General features: G+C 37.5%; 1 protein-coding gene across 1 annotated transcript; it reads left to right on the top strand.

Annotated features, from left to right (window-relative positions):
• The first annotated feature begins 3,264 nt into the window (after positions 1-3,264).
• Positions 3,265-23,582, top strand: SEC22B (SEC22 homolog B, vesicle trafficking protein). Its single transcript, XM_045801379.2, has 5 exons — positions 3,265-3,495; positions 11,723-11,832; positions 14,755-14,915; positions 16,829-16,975; positions 21,633-23,582. The coding sequence occupies exons 1-5, from the start codon at positions 3,421-3,423 to the stop codon at positions 21,785-21,787; spliced, it is 648 nt and encodes a 215-aa protein (XP_045657335.1). The 5' UTR covers positions 3,265-3,420; the 3' UTR covers positions 21,788-23,582.
• The last annotated feature ends 830 nt before the right edge of the window (positions 23,583-24,412 follow it).

The following is a 24,412-nucleotide window of genomic DNA, read 5'->3' as shown; positions in this document are numbered from 1 at the left end:
TTACAATGCACACTTTGTTCTTTTCTCCACCTTTTTCTTCCCAAATCTTTACTTTCACTTCAGTGTCTAGACTGTGTGAATGACACAGATAAGGTCTGTGAACAAATTCAAGGATAAAAAGACAAATTCCTGCCTCCACAGAGCTCGCACTGTAAGGTTTAGTCAGGGATGATAACTCAAAATAACCACCAGCACACACGCGCGCGGGAACGCTTTCCAGCCTGGCCACAGACTGCGCCGCGAGGCGTTGCCGAAGGGTGGGCGCCAGGATGCGCGCCAGGGTGGAAGGCGGGACAGTTCTGGAGTCCCTGGAGGCAGCCAATGGCCACTTGGGAGGCGGAGCTTTCGGCCTGACTGGCATGGAAACCGACCAATCCGAACCTAATCTGGATGACATGCAGTAGGAGATCTACAGCAGTTCTGGCGCAGCTCAGTAGGAGGTGAGAGCGAAAGAGGGGGCGTGCTCAAGGCGGTAGTTGCTTACTAATCCGTAGGAAAGCATTTCAATTTTTTAAATCACCAGTTCGGCCATACTAGTCATATGACTGGATATCAGTCCAGATATAGTGGCTTTCTATTCTTTTGCCTGCCAAGAGCATCACCTCCTGAGAAATGCTTTCTTAATGTATGGAATCATTCAATTCAAACAAGAGCTGACCTAAGTCTGTGAGACTTAGACCTCTTCTAAGCAGCATAGTTTGGTCTGTGGGTAGATGAGAGGCAAAGGTTGCTAAGACTTTTTTTACTCATCTTCCTTACCTAATTAGTATCTGGCATCAAATTAGGTGCTCAATATCGTTTAATAAATGGATACAAGCCCCTATCTATTGCTTCCTCTGATGTCATTTGTAAAACCTCTGCAACCTTCAGACCCTTTAGTGGAAAATCTCATCCTGTATCTGCAGCTTGATTTAAGTTTAGGTATGTGCATTACTTGGTTTCTTCAATAAGTTTTAAGAATTTGCTGGCAATTCTTAATTATGATATGCAAGGCTTCTGTTTACTTTTTTCCTTTTAGTAAAATGTTTACAGGCTCCAAGATTCTTGCACTTTTACCATTTCACAGTGTCATCAGGTTTCAGGCAGATAAAGAATAAGCTTTATAAATTTTAAAGTCCTAGACAAATGTTTCTTGATACCCTTTTTCCACTCATTGTGGAAGAGTTGACTACCTTCCCTATACTTATCACAGTGTTCACCATTATTGTGCAGTCCTGTATTGCTCAAAGGACCAAAGGGCAGAAGATCAAAGGCAATGCCTGTGTGTGAATGACACAATGCTGATCAAGTTAGAAGCTAAAGTCACTCAGATTCCAGAGTTTCTGAGGTCTAAGTGTTGGGCAGTTTCATACAGAGACAAAGTCTGGCCTTCTGATAGCTCATCAGTGACCTAACAGTCCTCTCTCTGGAATTATAATTTTAGTGTGTCTAAGAAGAAAAAAGTGAAAGGTGTGAGTATGAATGTTCTTTCAAAATGGGTTGCCCCAGGATGATTCTGTGTTCTGTGTTCCTCTATCAGTCAATTGTTTTTTGGTTTTTTTGGTTATAAGTAACAGAAACTAAGCAAAAAAAAAAAAAAAAAAGATGGGGAATTTATTATAAAGAAACAATGGTGACTTATAGAATCCATGAGCAGGAATGGTTATGGGCCTTGGGAAAGCCTAAAGCCAGAAAGTAGAAAGAAGCTGGGACTCTTACTCCAAATCTGCTTCCCTCTGCATGCCTGTTATATTTGTCATTTTCTGCTTCTCTCATTCATGTCGTACCCTTCGTTAAAATATTTGATTTATGAATTCCTCATTACTGGAATTATTCCAGTTGAGGCTGAATAACTTTCTTTTGAGATTATGGCAGAAGACATGCCCTTGTTGAGTGGAAGGGGAGTTAGATTAGGTTACATATGTGGGCTATTCTAAATGTAAGATACTATGATTTTACCAGGTTAGGCTCCCATATACATGAGGATTGCCTTCCATTTCATTTTCTCACTGTCTCTGTTAATAGTAACATTGATTTCTTTGTCTTATCTATATCCCATTCCTTCATCTTTTGTGTGAAATCAATTAGTAGGTCTTATTGGGTCTAACTTCCAAAAGCCTCTCAAGAAATAATACTAGTTTTCTCCTAATAGTTGTAGAGCTGTAGGAAAGGTAATGAAAGCATGAGCTCCTTAACCTACAAGTAAATATTAAGATGGAGTTGCATCACAATTAAAAGCAGAAGCTTTGGAGTACAACCTCAGCTCAAATCTTGTTCCCAACTTTACTAGGTGTGTCACCTTGGAAAAATTACTCTCTGAGGCTTTTTCTCCAACTACAAAGGGGAACCTAATATTAAAAAACCATACTGGGTTGTCTGATTAAATAACTAGTATCCATAAAGCACTTTCTATTTCTATTAATGCAAATGCCAATCATAAATACTTAATAAAGAGTAGTTACTAATATAAGTAATAATAAATACAACACTTGTATAACTTCTTTTTTTTTAGTTTTACAAAACACGTTCACCTACATTTTCTCACCGAGTGTTCACAAAAATCCCGAGCGGTGGTTAATATCCCCATTTTAGAGATAAGGACACCAAAGTAAAGAGACATGGTAATACGTCTTCACGTAGGATGATGTAGAGGTCTTTCCAATAGGGAGTGAATGCCCAGTTACTGGAAGTACTATAGGAAGGCTACCCTGCTACCTATGATAAGGATGTAGCAGAGATCCCAGCTTTTGGATGGGTGACTGATTTGGTGATTTCTGATGTCCCATGGTTGGTCATTTTTTCACACATACAATACAATAGACATTTGTTTTTTACTGGAAACTGTTCAAGGATCTGGAAATATAGCATAAACAAACAAGCAAAAACCAACTGAACAAAAAAATCCTCAAGCAGACAAAAATCCCTGCCTAGAAATATATGAAATAGAAAGCATTATATATAAAACATATATAATATAAAATATGAAAATATATAGCTTGATTTTCGTTTTTTTCACATACTCTCCATCTATGCACCCATTCCATTAACTTCCACCACTCTTCCCAGCCCTCTCCCCAGGCTTAAAGTAGTGGGAACTAGAAAATTCTGTTTTAGTTCGTAAGCCACACCCCTCAAGGGTCAAGGTTTCTTCGAAGCGCCTAATCCAGAAAAGCGGGCGGGGCCTTGGAAGCTTCCGAAGGTGGAAGGCGAGACCGCGGAACTAGTGTTCTGGTAGTTGTGGTTCTCGGTGGGAAGCCAATTCTGAGGACCGGTAGTGGAACGCTCCAAAGCTAGTTTCCGGCCACCTCAGCGGGAAGCGCAGACGCAAGCAGCTGGATCTTCGGGAACTAAGATAGAGGTGTAACTGTTGTCGCAGCAGAGGAAGTCAGGACAACGTCTACGGCCATCCCGGCCAGTATTGGGTCCCTGTAGCCTGTGAAGATGGTGTTGCTTACGATGATCGCCCGTGTGGCGGACGGGCTCCCGCTGGCCGCCTCGATGCAGGAGGACGAACAGGTGAGCTCGTAGATCCCCGCGACCCCAAGTCCGTGCCTGAGCTCCGCTGTCAGTACCGGATTTCTTCTTAGAACGCAGAAGACCCTTGCGACCTCCCGTGCACTCTCGACCCCTCTGAATTGCTCTTTTATCCTTTGGCAGTGGAGGGACGGCTGGTGAGAAGAAATCTTTCCTGACGGAGGAGGTATATTTTTGTCTTACGTGTTTCTCTGTGGAAAGACGCTCCAGCCTACATAGGGATAGTTTCAGCCGATTGTGATCACCCGGTGTTGTGTAACTCTTAGAGACTTTGTTAAAAATGGGAATTTCTAATTTTCTGCTGCTGTTAAGGCTGACTAACAGGTCCTGGGAAAAATCAGCTCCTAAGTTCTTCAACCTCTTCTATTGTGGCACTTGATCCTTGACCTATCTTGATGACATCTTTTGAAAGTGGGTGAGATAATATTGCCACATATAGACACCTGTTTGAAGTTCAGTACAGTACTTTCTTTCAAGGTTATATCCAATTCCCACCTCCTCCAATAAGCCCTACTAAATTTAAATTTCGACTGTTCAAATTATAACTCCTATGTTGTATTCCTGTAATGCCTTGTACTTTTATTTTACTGTTTTCCTTTGTCTTGCAATAATTTGAATTTTCTAGGAGGCAGTAGGCAGATCTTAATCATCTTTGTGTTTCTCATAGCTTTTACAGCAGCAGTTTTGTGCTAGCATAAGTGCTCAAAAGTGTATTGAATTGATGAAAAAACAACAACAGCCCCAAATATCTTGAAAAGAAGCTGCATTAGAATCGCAAGAGAAATTTCTGGTGTGAGACAGGTTTCTGGATCAAGGTGGGGCCGTCTCTGAAGAAGGGAGGCTGAGAATGAAAATTATGTAACTTAATTAAAGTGAACAATTTTATTTTACTTTCTCATACATCCTAAGTAGTTAAAAAAACAAAACGAAACTCAAGGCCTGAAAAAAGGATGAGTTCTAGAAAGAAATATTTTGCACATATCTCTTCTTAGGCTTTTCATTCGTATATTCTTGGGAAAAAAAAAACCCTTATTGAACACATCAATTGTGTCAAGCATGGTGATAATACAGGAGGCTAGAGGACACAGTCCCTGCTTTCATGGAGCTTACAGTTAGTGGAAAAGCCAGAAAACTAATGAGCAATTATAATATAGGACAACTACTATAAAAGAGGAAGAAGGCTCTGTGGCTGTTTTACTTATGGAAAGGTAAAGATAAAAGGCTCTTTTACTTTATTCTTTTACCTTACAGAAAAGGTACCTAAGTTAGTTTTGGGAGACCAGGAAAAGTCTTCCCAGAAGAAATGACATCTAAGCTGACAGGACTGTCTAGTAATAAGGAAAGCTTCTATTTGGTTATATGTCTTTTTAGGTTTGACTTGGAAATATGTTTATTTTCACATTTAGGAGAATATTGATACAGATCATGAAGTCCAGGTAATGCTAAGTGAAATATTTTCTATTCATTGTACAAAACAAAGTCTAATCATTGGTACAAAATATGAAAAATACAGTGTGCCCTTAATTTTCAGTTGTGAAATACTTTTTTCCCAATTTGTTAAGAATTTTCTAGGACCACTCTACAGAAGGAGTGAAATTATTAAAATAAATGCAGGAACATGACTTGAACAAGGGAGATAGGGTGGGAAAATTCTCCTTGAAAGATATATATGTAGTTCGGGAAATTGTTTTCCCCAGGGATAAGTCCGGTGTGTTTATTGCATTGGATTTTAATGTGGGCAAAGAATACAAAATGAATTTGAAAGTCTACTTGATATTAGTAGCTCCTTACTCTGCCTTGATACTTTACTGAAAAAATAATTGATATATTATTGTGGGTTTTTTTTAAGATTTTATTTATTTGAGAGAGCATGTGGGTACACTCGCAAGTGGGGGGAGGGGCAGAAAGAAGAGTCCCAGGCCAACTCCATGTGGGGCTTGGGGCTCCATCCCACAACCCAAGATCACCACCCCAGCTGAAATCAAGAGCCAAAATCAAAAGAGTCGGTTGCTCGACTGACTGAACCACCCAGGTACCCCTATTGTGTGTTTCTTAATTTAATTCTGAATTAGGTGTTGGTCTACAAAGATGGGTTACTTTGTTAATTGATAAGGAAAGAAATTTTTCACAAAAGTATTTTTGAGAAGGCAATTCCATAGTTTTTTCCTTTAGGCATTTGGACTTTGAGGGCGCCTGGGTGGCTTAGCCCGTTAAGCATCTGCTTTTGGCTCAGCTCGTGGCCCTGGGGTCCTGGGATTGAGTCCTGCATTGAGCTCCCTGCTCTGCGGGGATCCTGCTTCTCCCTCTCCTTCTCTCTCTCTCTGTCTCTCATGAATAGATAAATAAAATCTTTAAAAAAATATTTGGACTTTGAATGGTAGAATCTTCCCTAAACTTTTAATGTCTGTAAAAATACGAATCCTAAATTCATTTTTATTTTGATCATAGTATACAGAACATTTATAGAATACCTACTACATGCCAAGCATTGTGCCAAAGCCTGTCAGGTATATGACTTCATTCAATCTTCATATCAATCATGTTAGGATAGTTAGTATTATTATTCCCATTTATAGATAGGAATCTCCCACCTTAGAGACGATAGGTTTTTTGTATGAGTCAGGTAGCTAATAAGTAGCATAATGGAATTTTTCATCAGTTTCTTAATGTCAGCACTGTTGATATTTTAGGTCAAATAATTCTTTGTTGTCGGAAATGATCTTGTGCATTGTAGGATGTCTACTAACATCCCTGGCCTCTACGTCTTTGATGGCAGTAACTACCATCACCACCCTCTAGTTGTATAATACTTCCAGACATTGCCAGGTGTGATTGGCAGAATCACCCCTGGCATAAAATCTTTAAAAAAAAAAAAAAAAAAAAAAGAATCACCCCTGGTTAAGAACCACTGATTTTTAATCAATATCTCTCTGACTCTAGACCAGAGCCGTAGTGCCTAACTGGTACACTTTACTGCCTTGTTCTAAAACTTTTTAATAATGTATTTACTTCTTAGGAGTCCAGAGGTAACTTTTTAAGAAATAGATGTTTCAACCAAATAGTTTTTATAGTTAAGTACCTTAATTGTTCAGTCCAGATAATTCAATGTACTCTTTCAGTGTTTTACACTGATCACAGATATCATATGTTAGATGGTTACTAGGTGCTAGTCTTGTACAGACTGCGTTATTACTGGAGAGGAACAGTTATTCAGATAATACAATGAAGATTAAAATTTTAAAAATGATTTAGGCAGAGTATCTCATGCACTGTTTCCTCTGTGCTCAACTAGAAGTGTCAGCGTAGGGTGGTAGGGAGATGAACTTTTCTCTTCAAACCTGGATTCTGATATTCTGTTTCCTTTCTTGTACCTCTCTGGTATGTTTCTCCCTTTTGGATGTTTGCAATTTCTTCATCTATCTTTCTATTCTACCTCAGAATGAAGGGCGTTCTCTCTTCTTTCATTTTGCCCCAGCTCTGTGAACTTGAAGGTGTTTGATCTAACCAAGGATTCAGTGGGGAGCATCAAAAAAGCAGATAATCGGTTGTCCATTTAAATTGCCACACTCCCCCAATTATTGAGGGTTCATTAGTCACCTTACTGTAATTGCTTTTAGAGGAAAATGGTTGGTTCTTGGTGCTTCTGGCCTTTGACCAGCTGAGTTCAACAGGAATTTAAAAATGATAAGAGCTTAGCTAAACATTCTTGTAAAGACGAAAGGTGGCATTTGATATAATTATTCAGCAGTCCTAGGTGGTAACAATAAAAAGTATTATAGTTATTTGGTAAATTTCTTCCCTGTACCTTTTATATTATATATGAAATCAAATCCTAAATATGCTATTGGATGACCTCAAATTAGTTTCAGGATTTGTCTAGACATTCACATCCAATTCATTATTGGATTGCTAACACATCTTTCCATTATACTGTATACAAAGTTTATCAAGTTTGTTCTAGATGAAGTGGAAAACAGAATGAGGACATCTAATCTGTTTTTAGGTAGTCTGGTGACTGTGGGCCCTTTGTTCCTTTAACCTTGAAAGCAAACTGAGGGTCTGTGTGTACAGTAGTGAATATGTTGTTTTGTAAGATCTAGATCAGAGCTGCCACACAGTTTCTTGAGCATTTCCTGTGAATTAGATTTAATATCAAATAGTAAGATCACCCAGAAGGTGGATCTGCTATCACCAAAACAATTTTAATTGTAGTGGTGGTACAGCATGCTTGGGAACAGGGACTCCAGAACTAGACTGCCTGGGTTCAGTTCTTGTCCCTCCCCTTACTGGCTCCTAGTCCATGTGCAAGTTTTACTTCTCATGCAGTAAAATGGGCATGATAGTTCTATAATAGTTCTAATCACCTCACAGGATAATTGTAAAGATTATTTAAGTTAAATTACGTAAAGTGTTTAGAGCAGTGGCTGGCAGGGGCACCTGTGTGGCTCAGTTGGTTAAGCGTCTGCCCTCGGCTCAGGTCATGATCCCAGTGTTCTGGGATCAAGCCCGCATCAGACTCCCTGCTCAGTGGAGAGGCTGCTTCTCCCACTCCCCTCTGACTGCTGCTCCCTCTTCTTGTGCACACGCTCACTCTCTCTGTCAAATAAATAAACAAAATCTTTAAAAAAAAAAGTTTAAAATAAAAAAGAACAGTGGCTGGCAGAAAGTGAATGCTTTCATTTAACTTTATTAATTTAAGATTTATTAATTTAAGATTTTATTAAGATTTTTCTGAAAAATTTTCTGGTTTTATTTTGCATTTCTTAAAGTTCATATTAGAACTGTTCATATTTGTGGGTTACAAATATGCAATAAACAGAAATGGGTAAATGAATAATTTTCCATTATAAAACTAGTCTGTGCTTACTCTAGAAAATTCAGTAAATATGTATAATCCTAAGGACCAAAATGTTAAATAGTATTACCAAAATCTGTACTTACATTATACCCATTTTAATGTATAACCTTAATTGTGTGTGTGTATCAGATTAAACAATGGGTAATACTGTAAGACTGTTCACCTAATTTTTTTCACTTAGTGTATAGTGAGTATCTTCTCATATCATTAAAAGTATACATTTTAATGGCTGTATAGTATTCCACTATATAAATATACCATATGTTATTTAACCAATTTCCTGTTCTATTACTGAACATTTGTTTTTTACTTTTATAATGCATTTATAGTTTTTTTAAACATATGATATGTATGTATATTTTCAAAGATACAGAATTGTTAGATAAAACAATATGCAAAATTTTATATTTTCTAATACAAAGTGCAAAAATGATTATCAGGAAGATTGTGCCAGCATTGCGTTCTCAGTGATGGTGATGCTAATGAAACCGACACTGTAAAATGTTGGTTGGCGTGCCATAATCTCCGTGTAATCTCAGTGTTCTGCAGTGGCAGTCGATGCTATGTTCATGATAAATCCCTGAAACTGTAGCATGTTTTTGGACATAGTTTTCTTTCTTTCTTTCTTTCTTTCTTTCTTTCTTTCTTTCTTTCTTTCTTTCTTTCTTTCATTCATTCATTCATTCATTTATTTATTTATTTATTTATTTAACAGAGAGACAGCCAGAGAGAGAGGGAACACAAGCAGGGGGAGTGGGAGAGGGAGAAGCAGGGCTCCAGCAGAAGAGCCTGATGTGGGGCTCGATCCCATAACGCCGGGATCACGCCCTGAGCGAAAGGCAGACGCTTAACGACTGAGCCACCCAGGCGCCCCTGGACATAGTTTTCTGCAGTTGATACAGTTATTAGTCTTTTTCTCTTAGGTTGCAGTAATGTTTACAATACTTCTTATAAGGTCAAAGGATTTGTACCAGTCTGACAATTTTTTTGCCATTTTTTTCTTCAGCCGGTTCCTTTAAGGTGCTCACCTGCCTTTAGCTATCAAAAACAGTTTTACGTAACATCTGTGGTTGCAGTTACTTTTAAAATACCAATTTCTGAGTTCCACCTCTGAGATACTGATTTAATTGGTTTGGAGTGGGGGGAGATTGGGGTTGATTAGTTTTCGTACAACACCCAGGTGATTCTAGTGTAAAGCCAAGGTTGAAAAATCATTGATCAATGTTGATATTATTTCTTGGCACTTTAGTAACATTTCCAACTTTATTTGCATCCCCTTCTGTCTAATGTTGTGGGGTCAGATCTCTTCCAAGTGCCACATATATAATGGCATTGGTGAAGCAAACCATTCAAGTACCATTCAAATTTAGGAATGTAGGATATTATGCACTAGTTCAAAGCATGTAATAGTATTCACTCTCCTTTACTAGCTGACCAGTCATAAAAAAAAATGCAATATGAATTAATATAATAATGTTACTGTATATTATAATGTTAATTATTGTAAAGTGTTGTTAATATATAAATATACACATGCATGCATACACATATATATGTTAATATAGAAAAATTTCTCAAGTGAAGAGTATTATAACAAGTCATTGCTGTAGGGGCAGTACTAAACAAGATAAATCTATAAATTGATACTTCTAGTGGTGTCTGCCTAACTGTCCTGGTTCATTTCATGCTTGTTTGCTTCCTTATTCATACTGAAATTTTCAGTTCATTTATTTTATTTTATTTTATTTTATTTTATTTTATTTTATTTTTACTTTACTTTATTTTACTTTATGTTAGATTTCATTTATTTGAGAGAGCTAGAGAGCACTAACCGGGGGGGGGGGGGGAGAACACGAGTGGGGGAGAGGCAGACTCCCCCCTGAGCAGGGAGCTGGATACAGGGCTTAATCCCTGGACCCCGAGATCATGACCTGAGCTGAAGGCAGATGTTTAACTGACTGAGCCACCCAGGCGCCCCCAATTCATCATTTTAAATATAGTTAGAATCCAATACTTGTACATTTGCTTATCTGCCACTTTCATAATTTTATCATTGCTTCCTTGTTTTTACTCTTAGCTGAGTGGTTCACTGTCTAGAATTTTTTGGTTTCACTTTGTATTTTCTAAGTTACACCTCAGATCCAGTCATCAAATCTTTTGAGAAAGGACCTCAAATAAATGCTCTTTTAATGTAAACATTTAGTTATTAAACATCTATCAAGGAGAGACTGTCTTCTGGTTCAATTCAAAATAAATAATCCAAAATAAAATAATTGCTTTCTATCAAATGATGAAAGTGCCCCCCCCTTCCTGGGTATGCCGTATGTGGATGTATAAATAATGTGTATTTGCTTTCCATTCCATTCTTTCCTGTTTGGATCTAATTGGTTAGTGAGGTATAATGTTCTCCTTTTGAGATGACGCTGCTATTTTCCTCGGGAGGCTCTTTTCCTTCTTTTTTTAAGATTATTAAACTATTTAGAAATTGTTCAAGAAAATATTGCCTGTAATTCTATCATCTGAATATTGTTATTTTCATTTTGCATGTGTATGTCCCTTACTATGCAAACTCAGAAACCAAATAGATTTATTCAGTAAAGAATTTTTGACTTTCCCATCTCGGTCCTTACTCTTGCTCATTCTTACCCAGTTGCATTATAGTGTTCCTAGTAGTTTGCAGTTATGGGTGCGTACATTTAGTTTTGCTTAAATGTTCAATACTGTAACACTTTGTGGAAGATTTTGCTTGATATTCCAGGATAAAAATGAGATTCATCAGTCTGTTGTTCCCAGGATTTCCCCTGAGTCTAGAACATGTTGTGCAGTTAGGTGCCAGTAAGTGTGCAAGTGAAATGAGTTAGGAGGAGACCACTGACCTAATAGTGGAAAGAACACTGGATTGAAAGTTAAGAGTGCCTTAAAGATAGTTGAGAAGTACAATTTGCTTCTTTTTTTTTTAAATTTTTTATTATGTTATGTTAGTCACCATACAGTACATCAGTTTTTGATGTAGTGTTTCATGATTCATTGTTTGCGTATAACGCCCAGTGCTCCATGCAATATGTGCCCTCCGTAATACCCATCACCCGCCCAGCCCAATCCCCCACCTCCCTCCCCTCTGAGGCCCTCAATTTGCTTCTTAGCAAATAATGTGATTTTCTTGAACAACTAGAGGTTTGATCTTCCTTTTTGCTCTAGAAGTAGGCCATTTTTCTTTTGTTAAAATGAATCTTACTAACCTTTAATGAAGGACCTTATTTACATAGTGTCCTCATAGTATGATGCTGCTCATTAATTGTGACAGTGTTTTTTGTGTGTGGAAAATTCTTAAATGAAGGTGTCTTCTTTCAGTCTGGCCGGGATCTTCAACAGTACCAGAGTCAGGCTAAGCAACTCTTTCGCAAGTTAAATGAACAGTCCCCTACTAGATGTACCTTGGAAGCTGGCGCCATGACTTTCCAGTGAGTATAATTCTATTTCTTTGTGATCATTTAAGTATGAGATACAGTGGATATAAGTAATACCTGATAAGAATGGTAACAATTTTTTAAAAATAAAGAAAAATTTAAAAATATAAACTCTTCATGGAAGTAACTTCCCTGGCTCCAGTTTTGCAAAACAGAAATCTTGGTTTGTTTATTCAGTTTGCATACAATAAATTAACCTGTTACCCTGTGTTTAATGAATGCTATAACCATCATGCAGAAATAGATAATTTTTTGGGGCGCCTGGGTGGTGCAGTCATTAAGCAGCAGCCTTTGGCTCAGGACGTGATCCCCGCGTTCCGGGATCGAGTCCCACATCGGGCTCCTCCTCTGGGAGCCTGCTTCTTCCTCTCCCACTCCCACTGCTGTGTTCCCTCTCTCGCTGGCTGTCTCTCTGTCACAGAAATAAATAAAATCTTAAAAAAAAAAAAAAGAAATAGATAATTTTTTGCTTTAGGAGCTTCTTAGAGCCAGATGTATGTAGATTAGTATTCTTGCTCAAACGTTTACTAACAACATAACCTTGAACAACTCACATATTTCTCTAGGCCTCCGTTTCCTCTATAAAATAGGGAAAATGGTCATAGTTTTGTGAGGATGATTTAAGAGCATCTCAGTCAGTGGCTATAGACAATGCATATAGCCGGGAGAGGAATCAAAAGGACTTTATTGGATTTCAAATTATTTACAAATAACTGGTATTAAATGTTTAATACATGTCAAGTTTGAGAGTGACAAAACAGGAAGGATTAAAAAAAAAAAGAGGACAAGAAGATCAAGGGAAAATAAAATAGGATTAGCTTAGTTCCTATTTTGGGAACTCAGAGGCTAAGATAATACAGACCTGGGAGGGACTTGCTGTGTTTACCTTGAAAGGGGAAAAAAAAGATCACCCATCAGAAACAAACAAGTATACAAACCAAAATTAAAACAAAACCCTGGTTTATTGGTTAAGAAAGTAGTGGATATTAAGTTTTATTTTAAAAATTTTTTTTAACTTGTAAATTTTATGTATGTATGTATTTATTTATTTATGTATTTATTTTTGGTGGGCAGCGAAGCAAGGTTTATTGAGTGATAGTAAAGTTCATTGAATGATAGAGTACAAAGCTCCCAAAGAGGAAGGGGACCCCAGAAGGTTGCCTGGATATTAAGTTTTATAAGGTATTAATTTGTGTAGTATATGAAATATTTTCTATAAATCCAATTTTCAACATCAAAAAAATATATAGGCACCTAATTATATATAGTATCTTTATCTCTACCATGGGTTAGGAGCAAAAAACCTAGGGAAGTTCTAGTGGAATTGAAATGTTTTTCTTCTGTATGGTTCCTTTAGGAACTTTATAATCTCTTCTCATCCATTATTTCCATCTAAGAGCTATTTATTAAAGATTATCCTTTGCCAAACCATATGTTAAGTTCTGCCTTTAATGTTTGTAGCTTTTATGAGCTTATCTTATTAGCAGAGAGAAACATATTCAGACAACTAAACTATGATACCTTAGGGCAAGAAATGCTATAATTTGGTTATAAATGAAATGCTTTGGGACTAGAGAGAGGGAAGCAATAAATTCCCATTTTTAGGGTATAAGTTTGAGGAAAAGGGGTAGAGAGAGGGGAGAATACAGAGAAATTTTATGAATAAAACTATAGTAGAATCGAGCATATGAAAATGAACAAGGTTTCTCCAGGTACATAAAAGAGTATTACAATTAGAAATATATATGTATATATAAGCAGAAGTCCATGAGGATGTAAAATAACTAAGTTTGGAGAACAGCATGATGGAATGCGGCCTACACCTGTTTTGGAGCCACAAGTATTATATCAAAGAGTGTGATTTTATTTTATAGGTATTAGGGAACCCTGAGAGTCTTTAAGCAGGGTAATATGGTCATATTTACTCTTTAGGAATAAAACTGGAAGTTTAGAAGATGGTCTAGATTGAAGGCAAGGAGAGCAGCTGATTCAGATGCCCAAGCAAGAGAGTATCATCATCATTATCATCATCATCATTATCATCACAAGGGGCCTGAGAGATCATATGATATACTGTAAACTGCTCTGTGGAGTCCTAGGGTGCATTAGGAGCCACGTAGTAAGGGTAGGGATAGGGGTATATATAATGCTTTGTGCCCTTATACTCCTACTTAAACTAATGACCTTGTGATTTTATTTGATGTACATATTGGTCTTCTGAATATAATTATTGCTGAAATAAAGAGTACTGTGGCTAAGAAGACATTTGGAAATCACTGAGTAACCTAACCTCTTTCTAAGACATCTCAGACATGTAGTCATATAGCTCCTTCCAGAGTGCCAGGGAGCTAAGAGGAAGATAGTTCTGTTATTGGATACTGGATAGTTGATACGGAGTTCTGTCCTGGGAATTAGGGAATATTATTTGTCCTAAGGTCATTATCTGTATCTGGTAAACGTTGTGGCATTAACTTCCAACTTCTAGGTATCCACAGAAATTTCCAGTCCACTCTTCTTCTTATAACTGGAAGGAGTTTAAATATATGTATACTTGTTTCCATATATAATCAGAAGGTAGATGGAGTCACAACTCTGAGTTTTCAAGAAAAAGTCTTAGGTATTAAGATATTTTAGCTGAATTATATAATAAACAATTATAAACATGTTTAAATATTCCTTTTGGAATATAATTCTAATAATGGGATGATGTTTGCTTTCTGATACCAAAGATTTGTGGTTTGAAATTGATTTTCTGATTTAGCTAGACTCAAAGGCTAGAATATTTTCAAAAGTTTGTAAGGCACCGAGAGTCTGCTTCAAGTTGTTGGGTGTATTGTTATTCTACAGACAACTTTTTCTTGTTGTTTTTCTGTTGTGTTTTTTTTTTTGTTGTTGTTGTTTTTTTTGTCTCTCCAGCTACATTATTGAGCAGGGAGTTTGTTATTTGGTTTTGTGTGAAGCTGCCTTCCCTAAGAAATTGGCTTTTGCCTACCTAGAAGATTTGCACTCAGAGTTTGATGAACAGCATGGGAAGAAGGTGCCCACTGTGTCTAGGCCCTATTCCTTTATTGAGTTTGGTAAGTTTTTTGCCCTTCATCTCTATATCAAGAGAGCAAACAATATGGAGAAGCTGTTTGTTACATTGATAATAATTTTGACACTTTTTTTCTGATATTTACTTACTGAAGTTTTGAATTCTGTCTCTTCCATCTCTTTTTGTCCTTCTGAATGAATGAGACTTCTTATAAGTAATTTTCTCTGGTCTTTTGATCTTTTTCTTAGAACTTGTTGCCCTTTGCCCTTTTTTGTGATTTGGTTTGATTCGTCATCAGAACTGTGCCCAAAGATCTACTTGACTGGTATATAGTAGCTGAGTTCTCCCCGCCCCCAGTAAGGTTCATTTTCTGGAGATCAGAATTTGGAAATCAGAAAGAAGGTATTTTGTTTCTTTCAGATCCTCTAATTAAAAAAAAAAAATACTGGAAGAGGTATGATGGGGGGGAATAACATTTATTACATTCATAAATAGTGAGTATGGGTGTCCATGTACATTAATTACAGAAAGATTCATCACCAGTAAAGTATCTGATGGCAGTAAATCAAAGGAAATGTTTTGGGTACCCTAAGTAGAAGAAGTACGAGTAAGTATGATTAGGCGACATTACTGATATTTTTAGTTAAAAAAGAAATTGGTTTTACTGTTTCCGAATTTCTGAAGTGTTTCCAGTTTGCTAGATAAATGGTCGTCTTACTTTTTAGAAATAAAGAAAATTCAGCAAAACATTCTACTGTTTCATAACTATAAACTCTGCAAGTGCTAATTTTTATAACGTCTGGTTTTTCAAATTTTGTTTTGAAGATAATAAAGGTCCAGTAAACCCAAGAAAAAAATAAGACTGCTGTATCAAGGTCACACGGGAAATACTTGGTACACTTGAATTAACTTAAAGGCTTATATACAAAGATGAATGGGTTATAGGTGAACCACAAAGTACAGTAACCTGAGATCAGTAACATAGTAATTGTTTTCATCCCTAGGCCTGAAGGGATAAGAGAAAGCATCAGTTTCTGGAACTGCAAAGGAGAAAATTTATAGAGAAGACCAACTTGAGAGGAGCAGTAACTCTGGTTGGAGGGATACTGCCAGGCTAGGGTGACTTCTCAGGGAGAGGTTGGGAATAAATACTCTAACATCACTGTCTACTCTCATGCCTTACCCTTGGAGTTCCCACATTGGCTGAACCTAACTGGAAGCTCCAGGGTAAGGAACCCACAATGTAGTCCATGCAGGTCAGCTTCCCGGGGCAAAAAGCATGGTGCACAAAGGTGGAGAGGAGGTCTAAAGAGGCAAATGAGAGGTATCCAGCTCATATAACTTACGATTTTTGCCAAAAGTTGAAAATATGGTCTTTAATAATAAGTCATTCTTTTTACAGTTTTGAGAAATACAGACATGGGCTAACCATGAATAAGACTGCACTTTTATAGTGGGATTTTGCTTTATCTGAAGTTTAAGAACAGAGTGAAATTAGGAATATATGTTAAAGAAAATATTTTAAAACAATGTTTTTCCCCATTCCCCCTAAGAGAGAGAATAACTCTTGCCATGTTAACCTGTAGTGATGCTAGATTGTTGCCAGGATCCTTTTCAGGGAATATAAAGAATTAAGTAGTGAAACCCCAAGGATCCTTGGAACATGTTTTGAAAGTCTCTCCTTTCAGGAAAGGCTTACTGCAGTGGTTCTTAATTTCTCTAAGGACCCTGAGAGCAAAGACTTCTCATTTGGAGGTGTGTAGAGGACATTTCTCTTGAATGGTCATCTGTCTACATTTTACAAATGAAGAAATCAAAACTCAAATTTTGATGCTCTCTCAAGAGCTTGCTTAGTCATGGACAGTTGCTGATCCAGGGCTAAACTCAAAACTTCCTATTCCCTACAGTACTTCGATGGACAAAGTTGCTCATGGTCACTTTTCTTCATTATCCTAGACACCTACATTCAGAAAACCAAGAAGCTCTACATCGACAGCCGTGCTCGGAGGAACCTAGGCTCCATCAACACTGAATTGCAAGATGTGCAGAGGATCATGGTGGCCAATATCGAAGAAGTGCTGCAACGGGGAGAAGCACTCTCAGGTATGTAAAGCATTAAGCGTCTTACAAGCAAGGGTAGCTTATTTTGGGGTGTTTTTTTTTTTTTTGCTGTCAGATTCTGTCTAGCACTGTTAAGAATTCACCTCTTAGAGATAGATTACATTACAAAACTTCCAATATAATGGTTTTTTTTTCCTAGCATGATTAGTTTTTGTTGAGTTGGAATGGTGTGAAGATTTCATTCCATATCAGAAGCAATTACTGCTTCCAAGATATTTACAACATTAAGTAAATATTTACAGAAACACTTACATAAGTTAAGGGAAATGAAAAGAAGAATGAGAGGAAATTGTCAAAGATTTATTGCCGTGGTTTCCTGACTAGCCACTTTGGGAGACTTTGTTGCTGCCAGATCAAATGTCATAAATGCCATTTTTATCAAGGCATTCCTCTGCTGAAAAACTTAAAATCTGTAACTACAAGATAAGATCTAGTCTGGTTTCAACTTACTTTTCCTTCTTACCACATGCTTGTAATGTGCAAGGCATTGTGTTCTCTGTAATGGAAGATAAGGAGATTGTAAACTTCTTTCATGCTCTCTAGTTCACAGACGTCAGCCAGGTCAGCTTCTTCACCATCCCGGACCTGTTCTTTTAAGATCCAGACAAGAACTACCTCCTCAAAGAAGCCTTCCTTTAGTCTAATAGCCCACATCACATTAATCTTCTTTTGTCCTTTAAACTCTTAAGACACTTAGCTATGTAACGTTTTTTAAGCACATAATGGGTATGTGTTCATGTATGTGTACCTGCGTACTTACCTAATTTGCCTTAAAATATACATATTTACTTAATGTTTAAATGTTACCTAAGTGTTTAATGTACTCTTTAAATGTAGTATTTATGTATTTCATATCTATTTCATATACTTGTTTTATTTCTGTCACAGTAATGATCACAAATAGATGCCTTAATGAGTATTTCATGAACTCAGCCTTGTGACATTATCATGAGTAAATGCGTTTTCCTTCATTAGGGACTGCAGATCGTAACCTTTATGTTAGTAGTCAGCAGTTGTTCCAGCATATAGCTTCACACTCTTTAAACATCAAATTTTGGATGAGTTGAGTCTGTAAATTTTCATCATAACAGCCTTACTGTTTCTACCTGGGATAAAATAGATCAGAACAGGAATTTTTCTTAAATCTAAAATTTATATATTGTTAGTTTATCAAAAGTGTAAAAGGATTCTCTTCTAGTGCTTTGCTGGTTACTACAAAGCTGATGTGCTGATTGGAAAAAGAAGACAGTTGACCTTTGAACAGTGTGAGGGTCAGGGGCTCCACATATAACTTTTGACTTCCCGAAAACTTAACTACTAATAGCCAAGTGTTGACCTTTAGTATAAACAGTCAATTAACATGTTATTTTGTATGTTACACATATTATATACTGTATTCTTAACAATAAAACAAGTTAGAGAAAAGAAAATGTTACTAAAATCATAAGGAAGAGAAAATACATCTACAGTATTCTATGAAAAAATCTGTGTATAAGCGGAATGCACACAGTTCAAACCCATGTTGTTTAAGGGTCACCTGTACATTTCTAATCTTAATAACTTCATCTAATTGGGAAGATAAGAACAAGGTCATTGTCACAGAGTAATTTATAGATAGTATAAGGGAAAAGACATCAATTGGACACTTTGTGTTAGGCAGTATGGTAGGGGGACTTTTTTTCTTTCTTTACTTTCTAAGATTTTATTCATTATTTGTCAGAGACAGAGAGCAGAAGCAGGGGGAGCGGCAGGCAGAGGGAGGAGCAGGCTCCCCGCTGTGCAAGGAGCCCGATGCAGGATTCGATCCCAGGACCCCAGGGTCTTGACCTGAGCCAAATGCAGACGCTTAACCACCTGAGCCACCCAGGCGTCCCATGGGACTTCATTTTTTTAAAGATTTTATTTATTTGAGACAGAAAGAGAAAGAGAGTGAGAGCATGAGCTGGGGGAGGGGCAGACAGAGAGGGGGGGAGAGAATCTCAAGCAGATGCCACACTGAGCACAGAGCCTGATGTGGGGCACGATCCCACGACCCTGAGATCATGACCTGAGCCAAAAATCAAGAGTCCGATGCTTAACCCACTGAGCCACCCAGGCACCTCAAGGGGACATATATACATCTTACTTATGCTTTAGAGTAATCCCTTGTGAGTTGGGTGGTGTCAAACCAGTTTTACAGATAAAGAAGCAGACTCAGAAAAGTTAGGTAGCTTGCTTTTAGTCACACTGCTAGTGCCTGGCAGAATTCATTGGCTTCTGCAGGTCCTTGTCCATCTTCAGTGTGTGATAGTTTTAAACAGATATATGAACAATAAGAGCTGTAAAATATAGCAGGAAGTAGATAATGTGAAGTGAACAGGGAAGATTTCTTGAATTTGGATAGATCAGGAAGAAATGAAGAGTGGTATTTTAAGAGGGAGGAAGAAAAGCTTATCTGAATAGAGCATATCTGAAGGATAGTGATAAGATTAGCCTACCTCAAAAAATGTTTTCTTCCTCTTTAAGCTTCTTCATAATAAGAATCCATCTTTTATGCCTTCTTTCTCTTTCTAATTTTTTAAAAAGATTTATTAGTTTATTTGAGAGAGGGAGAGAGAGGGCACGTGATGGGGAGGGGCAGAGGGAGAGGGAAAGAGAGTCCCCAGTGGACTCTGTGCTGAGCGCAGAGCCTGCTGCAGGGCTTGATCCCAGGACCCTGAGATCACGACCTGAGCTGAGACCAAGAGTTGGTCCCCAATCAACTGCGCCGCCCAGGTACCCCTCTAAGTGAGTGAGCAGGGAGGAGGGACAGAGGGAGAGAGAGTCTTAAGAGATTCCCCACTGAGCACAGAGCCCAACGTGGGGCTTGATCTCACGACCCTGAGATCACGACCTGAGTCGAACAAAGAGTTGGACACCTAACTGCCTCTACCACTCAGGCACCCCTCTGTCTAATTTTTAGTTTTAGAGCTAGCCTATCTTGCATTTAAGACCTAAGAGTAGTTCCTATGGGTTCTTTCAGCAATATGAAAGTACGCCCATTTTTACTGCCTAAAATAGCTGTTTAAGCCATGGGTTTTGTTTTTTCATTCAGAGGTGTCATCCTATTAGACTGTAAGTTCCCCCAAATAGAGGGGTTGTGTATGTTGTGATCATCATTGTATCTTTTGGCACTTTGCTTTGTGCCTATAACATAAATATATGCTCAGTGACTTCTCCCAGTAGTGGCTTTGTCTTTACTATATCATGTATTTCCAAAGGTTTCTATGTAAAGGAATTCTCTTAACTATTGCTTATTTCATATGACCTAATATTTGTTCTGCTGCCCAGTTATTCTCAGCAGATTTAGATTCATTTAGCAAATATTTATTTTTTGATCCCTGACTATTGCCAGACACTGTTCTGGGCATTGGGGATGTAGCAATAGACATAGCAGTTAAAAACCTCTATCCAATGGAGTGTCCATTTTAGTAGACTGGCTGGAAAGATTCCGTACAGCATTGTCATGGTTATTTCTCATCTCCTAACTTTTCTTATGTGACTAAGTGTTTTTCTTACAGGACAAATGGCTAATTTAGAAGCGGCTGTCATTCTTTTGTCGTTAAGTAATGCCACATTTCTCAATCAATTCAGTCTCTTATTAAGCAACTCCAAATATTCCAGAAGTATTTAAGGAAGAACAGATTCATATTGCAAAATAGTTTTTTTCAAAAATTTAAAGAAGCAAAATGATCAGAATTCATTTATGTCACACTGAGAATGTGTTTTTATTATTAAAATATGTCATGTATTTTAGTCCATTCTAGCTTGTATCCCTTTGGTTGCTTCTCTAAGTGCTCAGTTAACAGTTACAGAAGGCAGTGACATTACAAATGTCCTTTTAGAATAACAAAACTTTACAAAAGTTCATTTAGTAGGTATTGGTGTTTTTCCAGCACTTGTGATTATATTTTAGTTACAAGACAACTTTCCTGTGTCTGTTGAAATATAATTTCTGGTAGCATCGTAATGATTTTTACCACGTGGTAAATTTGGGAATTTGGTAGCAGTCACCATTAAGATATAGCTCAGTACTCTGTTTCTGAGTCATTGAATTTTCTGTTTGCCTGAGCCTTATCTTTCATGGATTATCATTTTTCAAGATATGAGAGAATATAGTTTAGACCATTAAATGATGATGAAGGTGATTATTATCAACTAACACTTCTCAAAGGCTTATCATATGCGAAGATTGTGTTCACTTTACAGGCATTCTTATGTACCTATAATCCTGTGGTACAGTAGTGTTATTATCCTCATTTTATAGATGATGAAACTGGGTCTTAGTAGAAACTGAGTGAATTGGCCAATGTCACATGGCTGGTGCAGCTGAGATTTGAACCAGACTCTGAGACCAGAGCCAGCACTCTTACTCACCTCACAGTACAGCCTCAAGAATTTGAACATAATTTAATCTGGTAACTTTAAAATTCAGTGTAGATTTTGCTTCAGGATCATGGGTTAATCAGTGTATGCAACCTAACCCTTAAAATAAAAATGATAGTTTAAGCTTCATGGTTGTTTGGTATGGTCCCACTTATTTATGTTATTTTTATGCTTAATACATTAGACAGACTACTTCAGGGACTAATTACTGTTTTCCTTTTTTCCTCTTTGACAGCGTTGGATTCAAAGGCTAACAATCTGTCCAGTCTGTCCAAGAAATACCGCCAGGACGCGAAGTACTTGAACATGCGTTCCACTTATGCCAAACTTGCAGCAGTCGCTGTATTTTTCATCATGTTAATAGTGTATGTGCGATTCTGGTGGCTGTGAAGTAGTGAATCCCGTCACTGGCATGGGTGAACCTAGAGCCCAGCAGGTGTATGTTTTCAGGAAGCTGAGCTCACAGAGATGTGTATTAGAATTCCAAGTGGAACTTCTGCCTCTAAAGACCTTGCAAGGAAAGACATGTCCTGAAAATGAAATGTTACACCTCATTTAATGAAGCTTACCCCTTTGTAGAAAGTCTCTTTTGGGGGCAGAGGCTTTCTCTGGGTGCTAAGCTGTATACGTTAGGGAACAGTAGATTGTTTTATTTTGTTTTTTTCCCTCCCAGTGTTTTTACATTTTTAAAACAGCACTGAGTGGGGCATTTTCTTTCTCTAATGGAGCCATCAGTGAGATCTGGCTTAGCCAACCTGTGCTAGCAACAGTCTGAAATTCCTTCAGAAAAGGCAGCCTGGTGGGAAGTTTTTTGACTCTAATCAACATTCCTTTTGTTGGTGACATTTGTGATTTTCAGTTTTTGATGGCCTTGTAAACAAGACTCCACTATGTGAAGGTTAATTGCTGTGCTGCAAAGATCTTGTCTGTTGGCCCCTGTAGGAAGTTAACCTTTGTTGTTTTCCTTTTATGACATTTTGCTTATTGCACAACTGCTTTAGGGTTAAATGAATTATATTAAGATGCCTTGAAATTATATTATAGCACTCCTTGATTAAGAAGCTAAAGTGTTTTTTGTCATTTACTCCTTAAAAGACTTAAATTTAGTTTGGGACATTCTTAATTTTATCTTTCAGCATCTGGTTTGTATTAATAGAAGAGTAAGTACAGCATACACGTAGCCAGAGTCCCCTGACTTAATGGGAAGAAAAGGCCCAGCCTGTCACTACAGCTTTATCCTGCCCCTTCTTACTTTCTCCACTGTAGTTTTCCCCACTCTCTTTTCCTCCTGCTGACATTTTAAAAATTCCTCTGCGTCCAGTAGTTTCATGTCCATAAGCATCCTCTCAGGATATTCTCAAATTTCAAAATGGAAAATGTTTAGCCGTGTTGTTAGATTTCAATTTTTATAGAGCAACTACTCAAGCTACTAAATATATGTATCTGAGAAAGCCTCTGAGAACACCTCGTATCTGCTTCAGTTTATGTAAATTCTCTGAGAATGTTCTAGAGATAGATAACTCATTTAAGTGGCTTCTATTAACAAATAAAAGTACCTGTGATTTTCCCTTTTTTGCTCAGGGATGATGGGGATTTCCTTTACCTTCTGAGGTAGAATTTTTTAAATGGGGAAAATAGACCTTTTAAATATGATCACAAGGGTCTACAGTATAACCTAGAATTTACACATACTGCAAATATTTCTTTAAGTCATACAGGAAAATGAGCCAACTTCTTACTTCTTAATATCTTTGGAGAGAACTTTAACTAGTAAACAATTTTATAACTAAGGGATCATCAAAGCTACTGTCCTGATTCCTGATAGAGAAAACAAATCCGATTTCCTTATAACAAAGCAAGAAGAAATGGCTTATTTTGTTCCTGATAATTTACAGAACTAGAATACATTTTTTTTTCTTTCCATTTTGGATCTAAGTCTCCCAATTGGAGTATGTGCATGAAATACGAAGTTACTTTTTATAGAGAATAAGTGCTTTTAAGTCCCTACAAGGCTTGTCCCTAGAGTAATGATGTTGGTAGTAAAAGCCCAAAAGTCTGAAAACCTTAGTGGTACCATAGCATTTGGTTCTTCTGTAGGAGTGGAGAGTGGCAGCTCGTTGTTGAGAGTTGCATGTAGCAACCAAGTGGCCAGCAATGAAATAAATACTTCTAGAATGTTCCTTAAGTGTGAAGTTTTGTTATCTAGTTATTTTATGTACACATAGCTTTCTGGGTACATTTCTACCAAACTCATTGGGTTAATTAAAAAATTAGAATGGAGGCAGAATGATGAAGAAAGGAATGAGAAAGTGATTTCCTGTTATGACGGTAGAAAAATGAGAACAAGAGAGTCACGTTGTGGCTCCTGCTTCTGTTCTTTATTGGAGGTAGTGGGAAGATCCAACCAGATGAAATGATCCGCAACCAACAGGCATCTAAAATAGAATGTGATAAATACTGTCTAGTGTTATTGGGGGCACATTAAGAAAGGACACCTAATTTACTTTGGGAAGGAGTGCGGTAAGAGAAGGAGAATGAGGTATTCTAGACAGAGTCAATAGTTTGGCAATATCATGTTAGGAATGGTAATTAGCTTGGTTCAACTTAACTCATTGGGTAAGTTTGGGCAGTTGAGGCTTGAGGAAGAGGAACCAGACTGGTAAGTTGTAATAAAAAGACTTGTCCACCACGCTAAGGAGGGTAGACCACACTAATGTCAGTGGCAAGAGATGGCATCAGATTTATGGTTTCAAATGCTCATTATGGCTAAAGTATAAAAGATGTATTAGGGATAAGCCTGAAAGTAGGGAGATGAAACTGAGGAGCCATCAAAGGTAGAATGAGGTTAGGAGGTAGGTTTCCAATGATTTCCAAGAAAAGAGTCCAGGTACCAAGTAACTAATATTGACCTAATGTTGTCTTTGGAGCTTATATCTCACATTCACAAGTTGAAGTAAGTACTGTTTACACCATGTGGATGAAGAAACTTCACAAAGGATACTTCTCTTGAAGCAC

The sequence above is a fragment of the Ursus americanus genome, chromosome 12 (genome assembly GCF_024610735.1).
Source record: "Ursus americanus isolate L20-20 chromosome 12, mUrsAme1.1.p, whole genome shotgun sequence".
Lineage (NCBI taxonomy): Eukaryota > Metazoa > Chordata > Mammalia > Carnivora > Ursidae > Ursus > Ursus americanus.
Note: the sequence above shows the minus strand (reverse complement) of the source record. Positions and strands in the feature narration are given on the sequence as shown.

Coding starts and splice junctions, on each gene's coding strand:
- SEC22B (XM_045801379.2), top strand. CDS start 3,421: ATGGTGTTGCTTACGATGATCGCCCGTGTGGCGGACGGGCTCCCGCTG. Junction 14,916..16,828: donor CTATTCCTTTATTGAGTTTG/GTAAGTTTTTTG, acceptor TCATTATCCTAG/ACACCTACATTCAGAAAACC. Junction 16,976..21,632: donor ACGGGGAGAAGCACTCTCAG/GTATGTAAAGCA, acceptor CCTCTTTGACAG/CGTTGGATTCAAAGGCTAAC.